This window comes from Hyla sarda, chromosome 11 (genome assembly GCF_029499605.1).
Source record: "Hyla sarda isolate aHylSar1 chromosome 11, aHylSar1.hap1, whole genome shotgun sequence".
Lineage (NCBI taxonomy): Eukaryota > Metazoa > Chordata > Amphibia > Anura > Hylidae > Hyla > Hyla sarda.
Genome location: NC_079199.1, coordinates 100,914,804 through 100,936,753, shown reverse-complemented (window position 1 = coordinate 100,936,753; position 21,950 = coordinate 100,914,804). Strand labels below are relative to the sequence as shown.

Genomic DNA, 21,950 nt, shown 5'->3' with positions numbered 1-21,950 from the left:
GCTCTAGAACCACATGTGAGCTGCAGAGGGCCCCTAACTCCACCTGCTCTAGAACCACATGTGAGCTGCAGAGGGCCCCTAACTCCACCTGCTCTAGAACCACATGTGAGCTACAGAGGCCCCTAACTCCACCTGCTCTAGAACCACATGTGAGCTGCAGAGGCCCCTAACTCCACCTGCTCTAGAACCACATGTGAGCTGCAGAGGGCCCCTAACTCCACCCACTCTAGAACCACATGTGAGCTGCAGAGGGCCCCTAACTCCACCCGCTCTAGAACCACATGTGAGCTGCAGAGGGCCCCTAACTCCACCTGCTCTAGAACCACATGTGAGCTACAGAGGGCCCCTAACGCCACCTGCTCTAGAACCACATGTGAGCTGCAGAGGGCCCCTAACTCCACATGTGAGCTGCAGAGGGCCCCTAACGCCACCTGCTCTAGAACCACATGTGAGCTGCAGAGAGCCCCTAACTACACCTGCTCTAGAACCACATGTGAGCTGCAGAGGGCCCCTAACGCCACCTGCTCTAGAACCACATGTGAGCTGCAGAGGGCCCCTAACGCCACCTGCTCTAGAACCACATGTGAGCTGCAGAGGGCCCTAACTCCACCTGCTCTAGAACCACATGTGAGCTGCAGAGGGCCCCTAACGCCACCTTCTCTAGAACCACATGTGAGCTGCAGAGGGCCCCTAACTCCACTTGCTCTAGAACCACATGTGAGCTGCCGAGTTCCCCTAACTCCAACTCTAGAACCACATGTGAGCTGCAGAGTGCCCCTAACTCCACCAACTCTAGAACCACATGTAAGCTGCAGAGTGCCCCTAACTCCACCTGCTCTAGAACCACATGTGAGCTGCAGAGGGCCCCTAACTCCACCTGCTCTAGAACCACATGTAAGCTGCAAAGGGTTCAACCTATAGGGTCTACAACAGCGCTCCACTAAGTATGATCATGTATGAGATGACAGTACAGGGTGGACACACTACAGGGCCGGCTCCACAAATAGGCAAAATAGGCAGCGACCTAGAGCGCCCGCTTGATGGGGGCACTGTTCTTCCCTGCGCAAGGTTTCTCCAGGTCCTGATAGCCACTAAGCTGTCACCCCAGTAGTAAGGAGATTACATGAGGAGGAGTTTTGTTACAGTGTGTCACCCCAGTAGTAAGGAGATTACCTGAGAAGGAGGTTTGTTACAGTGTGTCACCCCAGTAGTAAGGAATTACATGAGGAGGAGGTTTGTTGCAGTGTCATCCCAGTAGTAAGGAGATTACATGAGGAGGAGGTTTGTTACAGTGTGTCACCACAGTAGTAAGGAGATTACATGAGGAGTTTTGTTACAGTGTGTCACCCCAGTAGTAAGGAGATTACATGGGGAGGGGGTTTGTTACAGTGTGTCACCCCAGTAGTAAGGAGATTACATGAGGAGGGGTTGTTACAGTGTGTCACCCCAGTAGTAAGGAGATTACATGAGGAGGAGGTTTGTTACAGTGTGTCACCACAGTAGTAAGGAGATTACATGAGGAGGAGGTTTGTTACAGTGTGTCACCCCAGTAGTAAGGAGATTACATGAGGAGGAGGTTTGTTACAGTGTGTCACCCCAGTAGTAAGGAGATTACATGAGGAGGAGGTTTGTTACAGTGTGTCACCCCAGTAGTAAGGTGATTACATGAGGAGGAGGTTTGTTACAGTTTGTCACCCCAGTAGTAAGGAGATTACATGAGGAGGGGGTTTGTTACAGTGTGTCACCCCAGAAGTGAGAATACATGTGGAGGAGGTTTGTTACAGTGTGTCACCCCAGTAGTGAGATTACATGTGGAGGAGGTTTGTTACAGTGTGTCACCCCAGTAGTGAGATTACATGTGGAGGAGGTTTGTTACAGTGTGTCACCCCAGTAGTAAGGAGATTACATGAGGAGGGGGTTTGTTACAGTGTGTCACTCCAGTAGTAAGGAGATTACATGAGGAGGAGGTTTGTTACTGTGTGTCACTCCAGTAGTAAGGAGAATACATGAGGAGGAGGGTTTGTTACAGTGTGTCACCCTAGTAGTAATGTAAGGCGTGTCAATGGGAGGAGTCAAGGGGGCAGCAAAATTATCTTTTGCCTAGGGTGACAAAAATCCTTGCCCCAGCCCTGGTTCACTGCATTTTCCTACATTCTCCAAACTTTGGACCTGCAACATCTGGATGGCCACAGTTTAGAGACCACTGCCCGACGTGTTTTACTACTTGGAGGTTATGAGTCGGCGTCAGCAGAGGACTACCATTCAGGAACCATAGGTGGCCCCACTGCTCTCCAACACAAGACCCCATAGCAAGGTAATCACCAGTTTCCACACTACAGATTATATATATTAGTGCACAATGCTTATACTTAATGGGGGCCAATCCTATTGACAGGTCGTCTAAGGGTAAGGAACACGCTACAAAAGGCGGTATTGTCCACCTCCGGAGCGTTCATTATTGTTCACGTTAATAGGATTTCTGAGAAGCCCTTTATTACATGTATGGAACATAAGAAGCCACAATACCGGACAATGTCCGCATAACCTCAGACATTACAGGGGGCAATAGGCAGCCCCCATGATGATGATGGTCCAGAGGGATTAAAAGGGGTATTCCAGTAAAAAAAAAACAAAAAAAAAAACTTATTTTCATGTCAACGGGCTCCATAAAGTTAAACTGGCACCAGAAAGTTACACAGACTTGTAAATTACTTCTATTAAAAAATCGTAATCCTTCCAGTACTTATCAGCTACTGAAGTTGAGTTCTTTTCTGTCTGACCACAGTGCTCTCTGCTGACACCTCTGTCTGTCTCAGGAATTGTCCGGAGCAGGAGAGATTTTCCATGGGGATTTGCTCCTAATCTGGACAATTCCTGAGACAGACAAAGGTGTCAGCAGAGAGCACTGTTGTCAGACTGGAAAGAACAACTCAACTTCAGCAGCTGATAAGTACTGGAAGGATTAAGATTGTTATTTTTTTTTTGTAAATATATATAATAAAAAAAAATCTTAATCCTTCCAGTACTTATCAGCTGCTGAAGTTGAGTTGTTCTTTTCTGTCTGACCACAGTGCTCTCTGCTGACACCTGTGTCCATTTTAGGAACTGTCCAGAGCAGGAGCCAATCCCCATAGCAAACCTCTCCAGCTCTGGACAGTTCCTAAAATGGACAGAGGTGTCAGCAGAGAGCACTGTGGTCAGAAAGAAAGGAAATTCAAAAAGAAAATAACTTCCTGTGGATCATAACAGCAGCTGATAAGTACTGGAAGGATTAAGATTTTTTAATAGAAGTAATTTACAAATCTGTTTAACTTTCTGGCATCAGTTGATATTTTATTTTTAACTAGAATACCCCTTTAACATTCTCATACAACACATGGCAGGTCCAAGCTCTATCACTTAGTCCCTAATCCATTGTTTTCCAACCAGCGTGCCCCCAGCTGTTCCAAAACTACAACTCCCATCATGCCCGGACAGCCTTCGGCTGTCCGGGCATGATGGGAGTTGTAGTTTTGCAACAGCTGGGGGCACGCTGGTTAGGGAACACTGCGCCTATTCCCTAATATAGCCATATTGAAACTGCATACAGATTTATCACTGAGTTCAATTGGAAAGATGTATGCAGCGAGGACCTCTAGTGGTGACAGCCGGCAGTAAGAATTTATACTCTATAGGCAGCCCCATGATGATGATCCAGAGGGATTAACAGTCTCATACAACACATGGCAAGAGCTCAATATATGTAATATAAAAGGGGTGGAGCTTCAGAAGGGGTGGAGCCATATCACATGTGCCTTCTTACCTGCATAGGTGACCTTATCCAGGTAGTTAATGATATTCCCATAGGCTGCATTATCCTTGCTTCCTGTCTGTTAAATGGGATGAAGGCAAAAAAAAATATTTAAATCAAACATGGCTGTTATGTTCCACGTCTGTCCTTTAGTTACGAATAATAATGCCGCTTAACTCTACTAAAGCAAATGGAGCGGAGTCAGTAAATCTGCAGTACCCACTGTATGCATTGCAGTGTCTGCTCCTCTGCCTGTGACATTGTTCCACACAAGGCAACATGCTGTAACCACACCTCATTCTCCCTAAATGTCCCTATAAATATATATATATATATATATATATATATATATATATATATATATATATATATATATATATATATAATATGTATGTATATGATCAGGGGATGGGAAAGCCGCTGTAGGGGCTGGTCAGAGGTGATTACATCATTCAGGGGCGGGGCTTGAGCTCAGAGACAAGATCCAGCTACACTTTCTGAGACAGAGGAAGCTGATGTGTTGTCCCCCCTGGAGTGAGTGAGGAGTCGGGGAGCTGCTAAGACAACACCACACTGGCAAAAAGAGGACTACACAACTTTTTGTCAGGAGAGGGGGAGGAGCCAGGGAGCTGCTGGGACAACACTGCACTGACAATGAGAGGACTACACAACTTCCTGTCAGAAGAGAGTAAGGAATCGGGAGCTGCTGAGACAACACCACAATGATAATCAGAGGATTACACAACTTCCTGTCAGAAGAGAGGTAGGAACTGGGAGCTGCTGAGACAACACCACACTGAAAATGAGAGGACTACAAAACTTCTTTTGAGGAGAGTGGGAGGAGACAACACCACAATGAAAATAAGAGCACTAAACAACTTCCTGTCAGAAGAGAGGGAGAAATCGGGAAGCTGCTGAGACAACACCACACTGACAATGAGAGGACTACACAACTTCCTGTCAGAAGAGGGGGAGGAACCGGGAGCTGATGATACAACACCACACTGACAACGAGAAGACTACAAAACTTCTTGTGAGCAGAGAGAGAGGAGACAAGACCACACTGAAAATGAGAGGACTACACAACTTTCTGTTAGGAGAGAGGGAAAAGCCGGGAAGCTGCTGTTACAACACCACACTGGTAATCAGAGGACTACACAACTTCCTGTCAGAAGAGAAGGAGGAACAGGAAGCTGCCGAGACACCACCACACTGACAATGAGAGGACTACACAACTTCCTGTCAGAGGTTATTGTAAGCACAAACTTGCCGAAGCAATAAAAATTTGTAATAACACTGTCAGAAAGTTACGTATCATGTAAATTATGTTGGTTGCCCTTGGAAACAGACAACAATATAGCGGCACCAAGTTTTTAGACATGTGACACACTAGCCGAGCTGTAACTCCCACAATGCACTAGGCTCCAGATTTCGTCTGCAGATACTTTTGTTTGTCTCACCTCTATCAGGATCCCCAGTACGGCCAGTCCTTTCGGTTTACTTTTGGCCTCGTTGATGTCCGGAAACATGTCCGAGTTGTAATGGACGATGTGGAGCTGGATTATGGGAAAAAACAGACAATAGAAGTCATTGCCGAAACATCAAACCCACAATCCATTGCTATTAAAAAATAAAAAATACATGCACGCTCGGCTGAACTGAGCATACATATGTATAAGGGTTATTTGGAGACATAGCTGATTAAGCTATGTATAGGGGTAGCTCGCTCAATCATTTAGTCCCTAATCCAGTGTTTCCCAACCAGTGCGCCTCCAGTTGTTGCAAAACTACAACTCCCATCATGCCTGGACAGCCGAAGGCTGTCCGGGCATGATGGGAGTTGTAGTTTTGCAACAGCTGAAGGCGCACTGGTTGGGAAACACTGCCTATTCCCTAATATAGCCATATTGATACTGCATACAGATTTCTCACTGAGTTCAATTGGAAAGCTGTATGCAGCGAGGGCCTCTAGTGGTGACAGCTGGCAGTAAGAATTTATACTCTGTAGCTAATAGGAAAAGCATAGGATTTGGTACTTTGCATCTATGATCTCTATGAATTCCGAGTTTATTTAATGCACACATTGTGACCCATAGTAAGAGCATAGGTGACCGCCATCATGAGGACTACTCACTTATTAACCCTGTAAGCCCAGGACAAAGAGAACGTGCCACGAAGGGAATGATATATAGGAGGGATGAATCTATTTGTCTTCTGTTAGTGGATGTGGAGGGGAACTTTTGCTGACACTGCTGTCTGAGCGGTTACGTATTCTTTGTCCTGAGAGCTCGTAAGCACATTCCTGGTCCCTGCGGCTTTATAATCCTTATGGGGTTAGTGAACGAGAAAATTGACCTTCTGTGAAGCGGAGCAGGTTAACCTTTTCTACAGGGCGACCAAGTGTGCAGACACAACACTAAACCCTGTACCCCCAAAAAATTATAGGGGCCCAAAGAGGTAGTACAGGGTAAGAGGCTGAGGTAACTAGACACTGATCCAGAGTTATATCCTGTATTATACTCCAGAGCTGTACTCACTATTCATTACATTACTTATCCTGTACTGATCCTGAGTTATATCCTGTATTATACTCCAGAGCTGTACTCACTATTCTGCTGGTGAGGTCACTGTGTACATACATTACATTACTTATTCTGTACTGATCCTGAGTTATATCCTGTATTATACTCCAGAGCTGTACTCACTATTCTGCTGGTGAGGTCACTGTGTACATACATTACATTACTTATCCTGTACTGATCCTGAGTTATATCCTGTATTATACTCCAGAGCTGCACTCACTATTCTGCTGGTGAGGTCACTGTGTACATACATGACATTACTTATCCTGTACTGATCCTGAGTTATATCCTGTATTATACTCCAGAGCTACACTCACTATTCTGCTGGTGAGATCACTGTGTACATTACATTACTTATCCTGTACTGATCCTGAGTTATATCCTGTATTATACCCCAGAGCTGTACTCACTATTCATTACATTACTTATCCTGTACTGATCCTGAGTTATATCCTGTATTATACTCCAGAGCTGTACTCACTATTCTGCTGGTGAGGTCACTGTGTACATACATTACTTATCCTGTACTGATCCTGAGTTCTATCTATCCTATACAACTCAGCTTCAGGATTGCTCTGTACTGAGGGGCAAGAGGCACTGAAACAGCTGTGAACAGATGGGTCACTTCTTCAGGGGTAGGTTATTCTGGCTTGGCTTATTAAATCGCTAGTCATATTCTGAGGCTCCTTAAATGAGAACTGGGCATGTAGGATGAAGAAACATTTTAGCTGGAATTCTCCTTTAAGGAAAGCTACTTCCATGTATTGTAGGTAGCACTGATGTACTGTAGGCAGCACTGATGTATTGTAGGTAGCACTGATGTACTGTAGATAGCACTGATGTACTGTAGGTAGCACTGATGTACTGTAGGCAGCACTGATGTACTGTAGGCAGCACTGATGTATTGCAGGTAGCACTGATGTACTGTAGGCAGCACTGATGTATTGTAGGTAGCACTGATGTACTGTAGGCAGCACTGATGACTGATGTACTGTAGGCAGGACTGATGTACTGTAGGCAGCGCTGATGTACTGTAGGCAGCACTGATGACTGATGTACTGTACGTAGCACTGATGTACTGTAGGTAGCACTGATGTACTGTAGGCAGCACTGATGTACTGTAGGCAGCACTGATGTACTGTAGGCAGCACTGATGTACTTTAGGCAGCACTGATGACTGATGTATTGTAGGTAGCACTGATTTACTGTAGGTAGCACTCATGCTATTAGCACATAGCCTCCATGTTTGCATTTCATAAGTGTGAATCCTGGCTGACCGAGCACTTGGCAGGGAGGACGGATAAACATTTCCTACAAAGAATTAGTTGAGCTGAACTTAGTGCTGCAAACCGTGTGATAAGATTATGGGCTCCAGCACCACACGACCGCCCTGACATTCTCATATCTCTACCCACAATTCTAAGGGAAGGTTTAATCCGTCACCTTTCACTTCTGTGTTAGGAGATATTACTGCCAAATGGCCATGAGAGGAAAATATCACGGTCCACTTAGGAGCAGTATTATGGTAGTTATATTCTTGTATATAGGAGCAGTATTATAGTAGTTATATTCTTGTATATAGGAGCAGTATTATGGTAGTTATATTCTTGTATATAGGAGCAGTATTATAGTAGTTATATTCTTGTATATAGGAGGCAGTATTATAGTAGTTATATTCTTGTATATAGGAGCAATATTATAGTAGTTATATTCTTGTATATAGGAGCGGTATTATAGTAGTTATATTCTTGTATATAGGAGCAGTATTATAGTATTTATATTCTTGTATATAGGAGCAGTATTATAGTAGTTATATTCTTGTATATAGGAGCAGTATTATAGTAGTTATATTCTTGTATATAGGAGCAGTATTATAGTAGTTATATTCTTGTATATAGGAGCAGTATTATAGTAGTTATATTCTTGTATATAGGAGCAGTATTATAGTAGATATATTCTTGTATATAGGAGCAGTATTATAGTAGTTATATTCTTGTATATATAGGAGCAGTATTATAGTAGTTATATTCCTGTATATAGGAGCAGTATTATAGTAGTTATATTCTTGTATATAGGAGCAGTATTATAGTAGTTATATTCTTATATATAGGAGCAGTATTATAGTAGTTATATTCTTGTATATAGGAGTAGTATAATAGTAGTTATATTCTTGTATATAGGAGCAGTATTATAGTAGTTATATTCTTGTATATAGGGGCAGTATTATAGTAGTTATATTCTTGTATATAGGAGCAGTATTATAGTAGTTATATTCTTGTATATAGGAGCAGTATTATAGTAGATATATTCTTGTATATAGGAGCAGTATTATAGTAGTTATATTCTTGTATATAGGAGGCAGTATTATAGCAGTTATATTCTTGTGTATAGGAGCAGTATTATAGTAGTTATATTCTTGTATATAGGAGCAGTATTATAGTAGTTATATTCTTGTATATAGGAGCAGTATTATAGTATTTATATTCTTGTATATAGGAGCAGTATTATAGTAGTTATATTCTTGTATATAGGAGCAGTATTATAGTAGTTATATTCTTGTATATAGGAGCAGTATTATAGTAGTTATATTCTTGTATATAGGAGCAGTATTATAGTAGTTATATTCTTGTATATAGGAGCAGTATTATAGTAGTTATATTCTTGTATATAGGAGCAGTATTATAGTAGATATATTCTTGTATATAGGAGCAGTATTATAGTAGTTATATTCTTGTATATAGGAGGCAGTATTATAGCAGTTATATTCTTGTGTATAGGAGCAGTATTATAGCAGTTATATTCTTGTATATAGGAGCAGTATTATAGTAGTTATATTCTTGTATATAGGAGCAGTATTATAGTATTTATATTCTTGTATATAGGAGCAGTATTATAGTAGTTATATTCTTGTATATAGGAGCAGTATTATAGTAGTTATATTCTTGTATATAGGAGCAGTATTATAGTAGTTATATTCTTGTATATAGGAGCAGTATTATAGTAGTTATATTCTTGTATATAGGAGCAGTATTATAGTAGTTATATTCTTGTATATAGGAGCAGTATTATAGTAGTTATATTCTTGTATATAGGAGCAGTATTATAGTAGTTATATTCTTGTATATAGGGGCGGTATTATAGTAGTTATATTCTTGTATATAGGAGGCAGTATTATAGTAGTTATATTCTTGTATATAGGGGCAGTATTATAGCAGTTATATTCTTGTATATAGGAGGCAGTATTATAGTAGTTATATTCTCGTTCCTAAAGGGCAGTATAGTAGTTATTATTACAGTGGTTACAGTTGTGTCCACAGGGGGCAGTATAACATCATACCTCTGCAGGAGAAATGTTTCCATCCAGTTGGTGCTCAGACCCCTCGGGATTAGTTATGCTCCCCCAGTGTAGGTGAAGCTGGACCGCAGTGTAGTTATTCGGGAGTCCGTGGAGACGCATAGATGACGGTAGGGAGAGTTTCACTGGAGTTAAGAAGAACAGATGTGATCATTTATTAGGTTATTTTTACCAGACCTCCTGCCCAATTGTAGGGCCCTGTATTTCCCATAAGGCCTCTCACTTTCCCTTTTCACTCCAAATCTCACCAATAGAAGACTTAGGATAAAAAGAGACTTTACCCTGGCGTCCCCAGGGGAGGGATGAGGGGACAGGTTATGGTTTGTTTTCCCCACAATTCCCTTTATTATGTTCGGCTTCATTTCCATTCCGGCTGGTTCCCTTCTTCTCCCACCTTTCTCACCCAACGTTGTCATCTCTCTTTATCATTGTCCCTTCCCCCCTCTCCTGTACAGCAGCTTCTCCTCCTCGCTTCGTTCTCATCCTTTACACCCTCATTCAATGCCACTTTTTATCGCCCGCACTTCCCCTGCCACACACTATTCTGTCCTTTCACAAAGTGACGATTGTCCCCGTGGCCGCATCTCCTGACAGAGCCTCCCGGCTGGGCTCCCTCCTCCCGGATCTAGGCCAGCGAAGCCTTTGTCCTTGTCCTCCTGTGCCAAAATCAACCAGCGAGCGATATGTCACCAGCCTCGTCTCATCCTCACATAGTTGTGATGACTTTACGATGCCCTTCTCCCACCCAATCCTGTCATCAGAACGGTTAACGAGGGGAACATCAACAAGATCCACCTCGTGCACTAAGCCTGACCCCCCCCAACACCTGACTCAGCTCCTCCAAATGTTCCTTATGTCTGTCCAAAAAGCTTCTATTTATAAGACACATCCGAACTGGAAACAATACGAGGCATCAGCTCATCCAAAGCCGTTCCTACACGTTCCACTAAACTGTGGGGGAACAAGGTCACGGTTGAGGGGTCACATTGGCCTCCAGTCTTCACTCCAGCTTCCACTGTATCGTGTCCCCAGGGGCCTTACCCATACCTTGTTCTGGCCCAAACAATCTGAGGAATCAGTCTTTCCAAAGTCATTCCTACACAGTTCACTAAACTGTGGAGGAACAAGGTCACAGTTAAAGGGGTACTCCGCTGCTCAGCGTTTGGATAAAACTGTTCTGAACGCTGGAGCCGGCGCCGGGAGCTTGTGACGTCATAGCCCCGCCCCCTCATGACATCACGCCCTGCCCCCTCAATGCAAGTCTATGGGAGGGGGCGTGACGGCCGTCACGCCCCCTCCCATAGACTTGCATTGAGGGGGCGGGGCTATGACATCATGAGCTCCCAGCGCCGGCTCCAGCGTTCGGAACAGTCTGTTCCAAATGCTGAGCAGCGAGGTACCCCATTTAAGGGGTAACGTTGGCCTCTAGGAGCTCCAGGCTTCTCCTTTGCTTGCTTTACCCCTATATATATAAATATAGGAGCCTCCATTGTGTCTTGTTCCATAGGGCCTACACAAACCTTGGTCTGGCCAAAACAATTAGAGGCATCAGCCTATCCAAGGCCGTTCCTACTAAACTGTGGAGGAACAAGGTCACAGTTGAGGGGTCACATTGGCCTCCAGGCTTCTCCTTTGCTTGCTTTACCCTTATATATATATATATAAACATAGGAGCCTCCACTGTGTTTTGTCCAACAGGGCCTACACAAACCTTATCCTGGCCCATACAAGGAATCAGCTTATCCAAACCCATTCCTACACGTTCCACTAAACGGTGGAGGAACAAGGTCACGGTTAAGGGGTCACATTGGCCTCCAGGCTTCTTCTTTACCATTATTTAAAAACATAAGAACCTCCACTGTGTCGTGTCCCCAGGGGCCTTACCCATACCTTGTTCTGGCCCAAACAATCTGAGGAATCAGTCTTTCCAAAGCCATTCCTACACGGTTCACTAAACTGTGGAGGAACAGGGTCACAGTTAAAGGGGTACTCCGTTGCTCAGCGTTTGGATAAAACTGTTCCGAAAGCTGGAGGCGGCACTGGGAGCTCATGACGTCATAGCCCCACCCCCTCATGTCGTCCCATCCCATAGACTTGCAATGAGGGGGTGGGGCTATGACGTCATGCGCTCCCGGCGTCGGCTCCAGCCTTCGGAATAGTTTGTTCCAAATGCTGAGCAGCGGAGTACCCCTTTAAGGGGTCACGTTGGCCTCCAGGAGCTCCAGGCTTCTCCTTTGTTCTCTTTACCCTTATATAAAAGTATAGGAGCCTCCACTGTGTCTTGTCCCATAGGGCCTACACAAACCTTGGCCTGGACTGTGGTAATACATTATCTGTGGACTTGGACAGCGATGTTCCACAATGACGGTGTCATCCTCTCTCATGGCGGATAACAGAACAATTGCGCTGAAGTTCACAGCAAGTACAGATAAGAGAGTCTTCAGGGTTACGGTGGCCGTACACCTTCTGCAGCTGTCGGCATGAAAGATGGTTTCTCCACAGCCATTGTTTTGTTAGTCCGGGAAGGAAGTTTAATGGTGACTACTTTCCATCCTAATAATCAGTAGGTCATAGAGCAGCCCCCGCCTAAAGGGGTATTCCAGGAAATCAACTGGCTCCAGAAAGTTAAAGGGGTACTCCCCTGGAAAAAAAAACATTTTTTAAATCACCAGGTATCAGAAAGTTAAACAGATTTGTAAATGACTTCTATTTAAAAATCTTAACCCTTCCAGCACTTATCAGCTGCTATATGTTCCAGAGGAAGTTCTTTTCTTTTTGAATTTATTTTCTGTCTGACCACAGTGCTCTCTGCTGACACCTCTGTCTATATCAGGAACTGTCCGGAGCAGGAGAGGTTTGCTATGGGGATTTGCTCGGGCTCTGGACAGTTCCTAAAATGGACAGAGGTGTCAGCAGAGAGCACTGTGGTCAGACAGAAAAGAAATTCAAAAAGAAAAGAACTTCCTCTGGAACATACAGCAGCTGATAAGTACTGGAAGATTTTTAAATAAAACTCATTTACAAATCTGTTTAACTTTCTGGCGCCAGTTGATTTAAAAGAAAAATGTTTTCCAGTAGAGTACCCCTTTATACAGATTTGTAAATTGCTTTTATAAAAAAAAAAAAAATCTTAATCCTTTTAGTGGTTATCAGCTGCTGAAGTTGAGTTCTTCTTTCCTCTCTGACAATAGTGCTCTCTGCTTGTCTCTGCAACTGTCCGAAGCATTAGAGGTTTACTATAGGGATTTGCTCCTGCTCTGGACAGTTCGTCAGTCAGACAGAGATGTCAGCAGAGAGCACTGTTGCCAGACAGAAAAGAACAACTCAATTTCAGCAGCTGATAACTACTGGATGGATTAAGATTTTTTTTTTTTTATAGAAGTAATTTACAAATCTGTTTAACTTTCTGGAGCCAGTTCACATAAAAAAAAAAGTTTTATACTTCCTATAAGTGTAAAACCTTAACCAAAAACACTTATCCTCTATCCATACGTGAGGGGGGGTCTGACCAATGGGGATCCCCCACGATCTCAAAATGGGATCCCTGAGTCTCCCAGCCACTGGAACCCTCACAACGTCTCGATAACCAGAAGGGAGTGGTCAATGAAGGAAGACGTCTGTTCTCTATACCAGTGTTTCCCAACCAGGGTGCCTCCAGCTGCTGCAAAACTACAACTCCCACCATGCCCGGACAGCCTTTGGCTGTCCGGGCATGCTGAGAGTTGTAGTTTTGCAACAGCTGGAGACACATTGGTTGGGAAACACTAGTCTGTAATATCTATGGAGGCTTTCAATGATAGACAAGTACAACACCTGGCCTTTTTTTTAGCAGACGCCTTATACAATGAATTGTTTGGAGGTATGCCATTCTATTCCAGTGAGAGAATCGGGACCCCTATTTCTGGGATGCAATGGGGCCCCGTGGTCGGACCCCCCAGCAATTGTACATATATCAGTGGACTCACCCCTTTAAAGAGTTTCCTGTTTTTTACTGTTTTGTAACCTCATATACAATTCCTATAAGGGCCCATTCACACTAGGAAATCACCCTCCAGACATATTGCAGGCGGAAACTCCGCTGGCTGCAGGCGGTAGGACTGCGCGGACATGCGCCGTTACTTGAGTTTCCACGACGGTGGGAAAGGTGGAGCAGGATCCCACTGAAAACAATAGGAGGCTGCTCCACAGGAATTTGCGAGCAGAATCTGCTTTGAAATTCCGTATTGTGAATCAGGAACGTGCACAGATAATTTTGGGGGCAGCGGCTGAACTAAAAAAAAAAAAAAAGTGCACTTCTTATAATTATTTATATAAATGCCCATATAGTGATGCCTGACTGCCCAGGACACTTATAGGAGGAACATCAAAAGGGCAGGGGCACGAGACCCCTTTCTAGTCAACCTGTGCATGTCCCTGCTGTGAATGGGCCCTAATGGTCTGCACAGTGAGGTAAGTGGACAGCGTAAACCTTATGTACAGTAGGAAAGAGTCATAAATAACGGGGGCTGCTATATACAGCAGGATGGACAATTAACCCTCGATAAACAACGTCTGAACCAAGAACAACAACTGTCGTTTCCTGGCTCCATTGTGTCTGGACATCAGATGGTAAACGTGTGTGGACTGCGCCAAATAAAGCATCGCTTATCATATATAAGCTGATAAACTGGAAGTGCCCATTGCGACGACTCTGCGGACTTTGCTTAGCATCAGCCCATATTTGTTCAGACATCTTAGCTACATAAAGGCCAAACATCCTGATCCTATGTGTGTGCGAGGATCCTGTGAGAGCGCTGGGTCATTTGGGGGACAGACTTAAAGGAGTACTCCCAAGGATAAGGGATAAGTGTCTGATCGCAGGGAGTCTGACCGCCAGGACCCCCACAATCTCCTGCCCAGTGCCCCGTTATGAATGGAGCCGTGTCGTCCATTTTGCGAAGCGGTGGCCAACAAGCCCCATCCATGCTTCTCTATGGGAGACCCAAAGATACAGGAGTACAGCACTCCGGCTCTTCCATAGAGATGCACGGAGGGGGTCGTGTCAGCCACCGATTTGCGTGATGGGCGACACGGCTCCATTCAAGAGGAGAGCCAAGGCACCGGGCAGGAAATCGTAAGGGTCTCACTGCAATCAGACACATATCCTCTATCCTTGGGAGAGGGGATAGATTTTCCTAACTCGGAGTACTCCTTATACCTGGCCAAACACATTAGGTAAGTGTCCTCGGAACCTGGGACTGGTTGGCCATCCAATCTGTATGAGGGCCCCTGGACTGGACATGTTGGATTAGACCATGGAGCTCCAAGTGACATGTCTTTTCTTTTTAGTGCCCTTTCCCTACTCCCATAAAGTCAATGGAAGCGGGGCTTTGGGCAGTGGCATCACGTCGCTTTGGATGTGGAAATCAGCTTGTTTTCTGGGTCCCCGTGTGTTGTCTTCTAGAGTCAACCTATTACTATATGTCCAATGGAGTTTCCTTCATACTCAACCAGTGAATGTCTTAGATCAGCAATATTGGATGATCAGTAGGGATCCCAGCAGTTGGACCCCACCAGATACTTGGACTTGTGATCAGTAGAGATCGCCGCAGTTGGTTCCCACCAGATACTTATCCCCTATCCTGGTGGGATAATGGCTTTAAGGTCAGAGCAATACTGACCAGTATCCAAAAATATCCAAGAGCAGATGTGGGGTCATCTTAAATGACCATAGGCCATGGGGCACCTCAGGGCATGACCTTTACCTTCACGAGGTCCAGCCTTAATTGCAGTTGACCTTTTGTTTCCTTTCCAAGCATGCTGGTTGAGACATAAGGGAATTATTGGCAGTGAAGTAAGATCAGCATGGAGGTGATGGCCAAAAAAAGCCTTCAGAGCTTCCTGCAGTAGATCCACCTTTATAAATTCCACTTCCAAAAAACAGCGCCACCCTGTCCACATGTTGTGCATGGTATTGCAGTTCATGTGAACTAGAAGGAGCGATGGCCCGGCACTGGCAGGACTAGGGTATATGAATTATGAGCAGGGGAAAGGACTGGGGTCTCCCAAAATTAAAGTGGTCCCGGAGGTGCAACGTCCACAAAGAACTTTAACAGCTTAGAGGCAAGAAAGAAATGAGACTGCACTAGCCATCCAACACCGTTTTATTCAGTCATATAAAGGTGCAGGCGGTGGAGAGAGGAAAACCAGAACAGGCTGTTTCACGCTGGACTGCGCTTCTTCAAGCCGGTATACCAGCTTGAAGAAGCGCAGTCCAGTGTGAAACAGCCTGTTCCGGTTTGCCTCTGCCTCCACGTTGGATGGTGAGTGCAGTCTCATTTCTTTCTTGATTCTAAGGTATTGCAGTTTAGTTTCATCACTTTGATAGAGCTCGGCTGCAATACCAAAGAAAACCCAGAAAAGGGGGGAGGGCGCTGTTTCTGGAAGAAAAGCGGCCAAGTTTATCTAAAAGAGAATTATTCAATACAAATGTTCACTGCTCAGAAGGAAAGAAAATCCATTAAAAATCTGGATGGGATCCATGTGGTGGGTGTAACTTGGTAATTCGGTCTCATAGGAGAAGATGACAAAGCATCTTTATCCCAGACAAATAATATATCTTTCACTTTGGTATGAAAAAAAAAAAAGAGAATAATCTGAATTTGGGGAAAAACACCTAAAAATCACAATGAGCGGCCAGATGCCTGTCTGCGGCTATTCACTGAATATTATGTAATATTATTAAAAGCATGATAACACTGTATGAACATAGAATAATGTTCTCTTCATGACTACAGATCCCACATAATACCACCATAGATCTCCTGAATAATACCGCCATAGATCTCCTGAATAATACCGCCATAGATCTCCTGAATAATACCGCCATAGATCTCCTGAATAATACCGCCATAGATCTCCTGAATAATACCGCCATAGATCTCCTGAATAATACCGCCATAGATCTCCTGAATAATACCGCCATAGATCTCCTGAATAATACCGCCATAGATCTCCTGAATAATACCGCCATAGATCTCCTGAATAATACCGCCATAGATCTCCTGAATAATACCGCCATAGATCTCCTGAATAATACCGCCATAGATCTCCTGAATAATACCGTCATAGATCTCCTGAATAATACCGTCATAGATCTCCTGAATAATACCGTCATAGATCTCCTGAATAATACCGTCATAGATCTCCTGAATAATACCGTCATAGATCTCCTGAATAATACCGTCATAGATCTCCTGAATAATACCGCCATAGATAGATCTCCTGAATAATACCGCCATAGATCTCCTGAATAATACCGCCATAGATCTCCTGAACAATACCGCCATAGATCTCCTGAATAATACTGCCATAGATCTCACTAATAATACCGCCATAGATCTCCCGAATAATAACGCCATAGACCTCCCGAATAATACCGCCATAGATCTCTTGAATAATACCGCCATAGATCTCCTGAATAATACCGCCATAGATCTCCTGAATAATACCACCATAGATCTCCTGAATAATACCACCATAGATCTCCTGAATAATACCACCATATATCCCCTGCATTATGCCACTATAGATCTTCTGAATAATACCGCCATAGATCATCTGAATGTTGGCCCTATAGATCTCCTGAGTATTAGCGCCATAGATCTCCTGAATAATACCACCATAGATCTCCTGAATAATACCACCATAGATCTCCTGAATAATACCACCATAGATCCCCTGCATTATGCCACTATAGATCTTCTGAATAATACCGCCATAGATCATCTGAATGTTAGCCCTATAGATCTCCTGCGTATTAGCGCCATAGATCTCCTGAATAATACCGCCATAGATCTCCTGAATAATACTGCCATAGATCTCCCGAATAATACCGCCATAGATCTCCCGAATAATAACGCCATAGATCTCCTGAATAATACCGCCATAGATCTCCTGAATAATACCGCCATAGATCTCCTGAATAATACCGCTATAGATCTCCTGAATAATACCGCCATAGATCTCCTGAATAATACCGCCATAGATCTCCTGAATAATACCGCCATAGATCTCCTGAATAATACCGTCATAGATCTCCTGAACAACACCGCCATAGATCTCCTGAACAACACCGCCATAGATCTCCTGAATAATACTGCCATAGATCTCTTGAATAATGTCGCCATAGATCTCCTGAATAATACTGCCATAGATCTCCTGAATAATACCACCATAGCTCTCCTGAATAATACCGCCATAGATCTCTTGAATAATACTGCCATAGCTCTCTAGAATAATACCGCCATAGATCTCCTAAAAAATAGTGTTATAGCTTTTTTGAATAATACCACCATAGATCTCCTGAATAATACCACCATAGATCTCCTGAATAATACCACCATAGATCTCCTGAATAATACCACCATAGATCTCCTGAATAATACCACCATAGATCTCCTGAATAATACCGCCATAGATCTCCTGAATAATACCGCCATAGATCTCCTGAATAATACCACCATAGATCTCCTGAATAATACCACCATAGATCTCCTGAATAATACCACCATAGATCCCCTGCATTATGCCACTATAGATCTTCTGAATAATACCGCCATAGATCATCTGAATGTTAGCCCTATAGATCTCCTGAGTATTAGCGCCATAGATCTCCTGAATAATACCACCATAGATCTCCTGAATAATACTGCCATAGATCTCCCTAATAATACCGCCATAGATCTCCCGAATAATAACGCCATAGATCTCCTGAATAATACCGCCATAGATCTCCTGAATAATACCGCCATATATCTCCTGAATAATACCGCCATAGATCTCCTGAATAATACCGCCATAGATCTCCTGAATAATACCGCCATAGATCTCCTGAATAATACCGCCATAGATCTCCTGAATAATACCGCCATAGATCTCCTAAATAATACCGCCATAGATCTCTTGAATAATACTGCCATAGATCTCTTGAATAATACTGCCATAGCTCTCTTGAATAATACCACCATAGATCTCCTGAATAAAACTGCCATAGATCTCCTGAATAAAACTGCCATAGATCTCCTGAATAATACCACCATAGATCTCCTGAATAATACCGCCATATATCTCCTGAATAATACCCCCATAGATCTCCTGAATAATACCGCCATAGATCTCCTGAATAATACTGCCATAGATCTCTTGAATAATTCTGCCATAGCTCTCGAAAAATAATACCACCATAGATCTGCTGAATAATACCGCCATAGATCTCCTGAATAATACAGTCATAGATCTCCTGAATAATACTGCCATGGATCTCTTGAATAATACCGCCATAGATCTCCTGAATAATACTACCATAGATCTCTTGAATAATACTACCATAGCTCTCCTGAATAATACTGCCATAGATCTCCTGAATAATACCACCATAGATCTCCTGAATAATACCGCCATAGATCTCTTGAATAATACCGCCATAGATCTCCTGAATAATACCGCCATAGATCTCTTGAATAATACTGCCATAGCTCTCTAGAATAATACCGCCATAGATCTCCTAAAAAATAGTGTTATAGCTTTTTTGAATAATACCACCACAGATCTCCTGAATAATACCACCATAGATCCCCTGCATTATGCCACTATAGATCTTCTGAATAATACCGCCATAGATCATCTGAATGTCAGCCCTATAGATCTCCTGAGTATTAGCGCCATAGATCTCCCGAATATTACTACCATACAGGACACATATGGGTCAGTTACCTGTGTGCCCATTGTTGGTGAGGGTGAATGGGGCTCCCCCTGGAGTGTTGTACCCCTCTGGACGTATGGGAGGTAAGGTCCCATTATAGGACACGTCTGCCGTCTTAATGTTGATCGGAGATTGTGCTGCGCCACCACAGTCTGGGAACGACTCGGCCCAATGTTCCGGCCCATGGTCACCTGTAAAGAAAACCATAAATACAGGGAGAAGATGAATAGATTGTTCTACCACGTTATTGTCTATGCAGCCACCATGGGCTCGGGCTGTTACTGAGGGGAAGAGGGAGAGAAAAGGATCAAGAGAAGATAGATATGAGATACACACAGCCATGGCCGTAAATGTTGGCGCCCCCGAAATGTTTCTAGAAAATGAAGTATTCCTCACAGGAAAGGATTGCAGTAACACGGGTTTTGCTATACACATGTTTATTCCCTTTGTGTGTATTGGAACTAAACCAAAAAAAGAGGAAAAACAGCAAATTGGACATAATGTCACCAAACTCCAAAAATGGGCTGGACTAAATTATTGGCACCTTTCAAAATTGTGGAAAAATAAGATTGTTTCCAGCATGTGATGCTTCTTTATACTCACCTGGGGCAAGTAACAGGTGTGGGCAACATAAAAATCACACCTGAAAGCAGATAAAAAGGAGAGAAGTTCACTTAGTCTTTGCCTTGTGTGTCTGTGTGTGTGCCACACTAAGCATGGACAACAGAAAGAGGAGAAGAGAACTGTCTGAGGACTTGAGAAGCAAAATTGTGGAAAAATATCAACAATCTCAAGGTTACAAGTCCATCTCCAGAGATCTAGATTTGCCTTTCTCCACAGTGCGCAACATTATCAAGAAGTTTACAACCCATGGCCCTGTAGATAATCTCCCTGAGCGTGGACAGAAGAGAAAAATTGAAAGGCGTCAATGCAGGATAGTCCGGATGGTGGATAAGCAGCCCCAAACAAGTTCCAAAGATATTGAAGCTGTCCTGAAGGCTCAGGGAGCATCAGTGTCAGCGCAAACTATATGTCAACATTTAAATGAAATGAAACGCTATGGAGGAGACCCAGGAGGACCCCACTATGGAGGAGACCCAGGAGGACCCCACTATGGAGGAGACCCAGGAGGACCCCACTATGGAGGAGACCCAGGAGGACCCCACTATGGAGGAGACCCAGGAGGACCCCACTATGGAGGAGACCCAGGAGGACCCCACTATGGAGGAGACCCAGGAGGACCCCACTATGGAGGAGGCCCAGGAGGACCCCACTATGGAGGAGGCCCAGGAGGACCCCACTATGGAGGAGACCCAGGAGGACGCCACTGCTGACACAGGGACATAAAAAACAAAGACTACATTTTGCCAAAATGAACTTGAGTAACCAAAATCCTTCTGGGAAAACGTCTTGTGGACAGATGAGGCCAAGATAGAGCTTTTTGGTAAAGCAAATCATTCTACTGTTTACCGAAAACAGAATGAGGCCTACAAAGAAAAGAACACAGGACCTACAGTGACATAGGCCAAGTTGGAAGGCCAAGTTGTATGTACACAAGTCTATTATAGATCATTGTGCTCTGGGCACTTCTAAAAAAAACAAAGACTTTATAAAAAACAAAGACTACATTTTGCCAAAATGAACTTGAGTAACCAAAATCCTTCTGGGAAAACGTCTTGTGGACAGATGAGGCCAAGATAGAGCTTTTTGGTAAAGCAAATCATTCTACTGTTTACCGAAAACAGAATGAGGCCTACAAAGAAAAGAACACAGGACCTACAGTGACATATGGGGGAGGTCAGTGATGTTTTGGGTGTTTTGCTGCCTCTGGCACTGGGGGCCTTGAATGTGTACAAGACATCATGAAATCTGAGGATTACCAATGGATTTTGGGTCGCACTGTACAGCCCAGTGTCAGAAAGCTGGGTTTGTATCCGAGATCTTGGGTCTTCCAGCAGAACAATGACCCCAAACATACGTCAAAAAGCCCCAGAAATGGATGACAACAAAGCGCTGGAGAGTTCTGAAGTGTCAGCAATGAGTCCAGATCTAAATCCCAGTGATCACCTGTGGATAAATCTTATAATTACTGTTGGGAAAAGGCGCCTTCCAATAAGAGACCGGGAGCAGTTTGTATAGGAAGAGTGGTCCAACATTCCGGCTGAGAGGTGTAAGAAGCTTATTGATGGTTATAGGAAAAGTGGTCCAACATTCCTGCTGCGAGGTGTAAGAAGCTTATTGATGGTTATAGGAAGAGTGGTCCAACATCCCGGCTGAGAGGTGTAAGAAGCTTATTGATGCTTATAGGAAGAGTGGTCCAACATTCCGGCTGAGAGGTGTAAGAAGCTTATTGATGGTTATAGGAAGAGTGGTCCAACATTCCGGCTGAGAGGTGTAAGAAGCTTATTGATGGTTATAGGAAGACACTGATTTCCGTTATTTTTTCCAAAGGGTGTGCAACCAAATATTAAGTTAAGGGCG

General features: G+C 43.7%; 1 protein-coding gene across 1 annotated transcript in view; it reads right to left on the bottom strand.

The window, feature by feature from the left end:
• CA14 (carbonic anhydrase 14) overlaps nt 1-21,950 on the bottom strand; it is a 44,253-nt gene that overhangs the window by 5,698 nt on the left and 16,605 nt on the right. Inside the window, exons 3-6 of the mRNA XM_056547161.1 lie at nt 19,481-19,660; nt 9,710-9,852; nt 5,251-5,346; nt 3,803-3,869 (exon numbers count right to left, since the gene is read on the bottom strand). Coding sequence (XP_056403136.1) covers nt 3,803-3,869; nt 5,251-5,346; nt 9,710-9,852; nt 19,481-19,660 — 486 coding nt within the window. The remainder of the gene's footprint in view (nt 1-3,802; nt 3,870-5,250; nt 5,347-9,709; nt 9,853-19,480; nt 19,661-21,950) is intronic.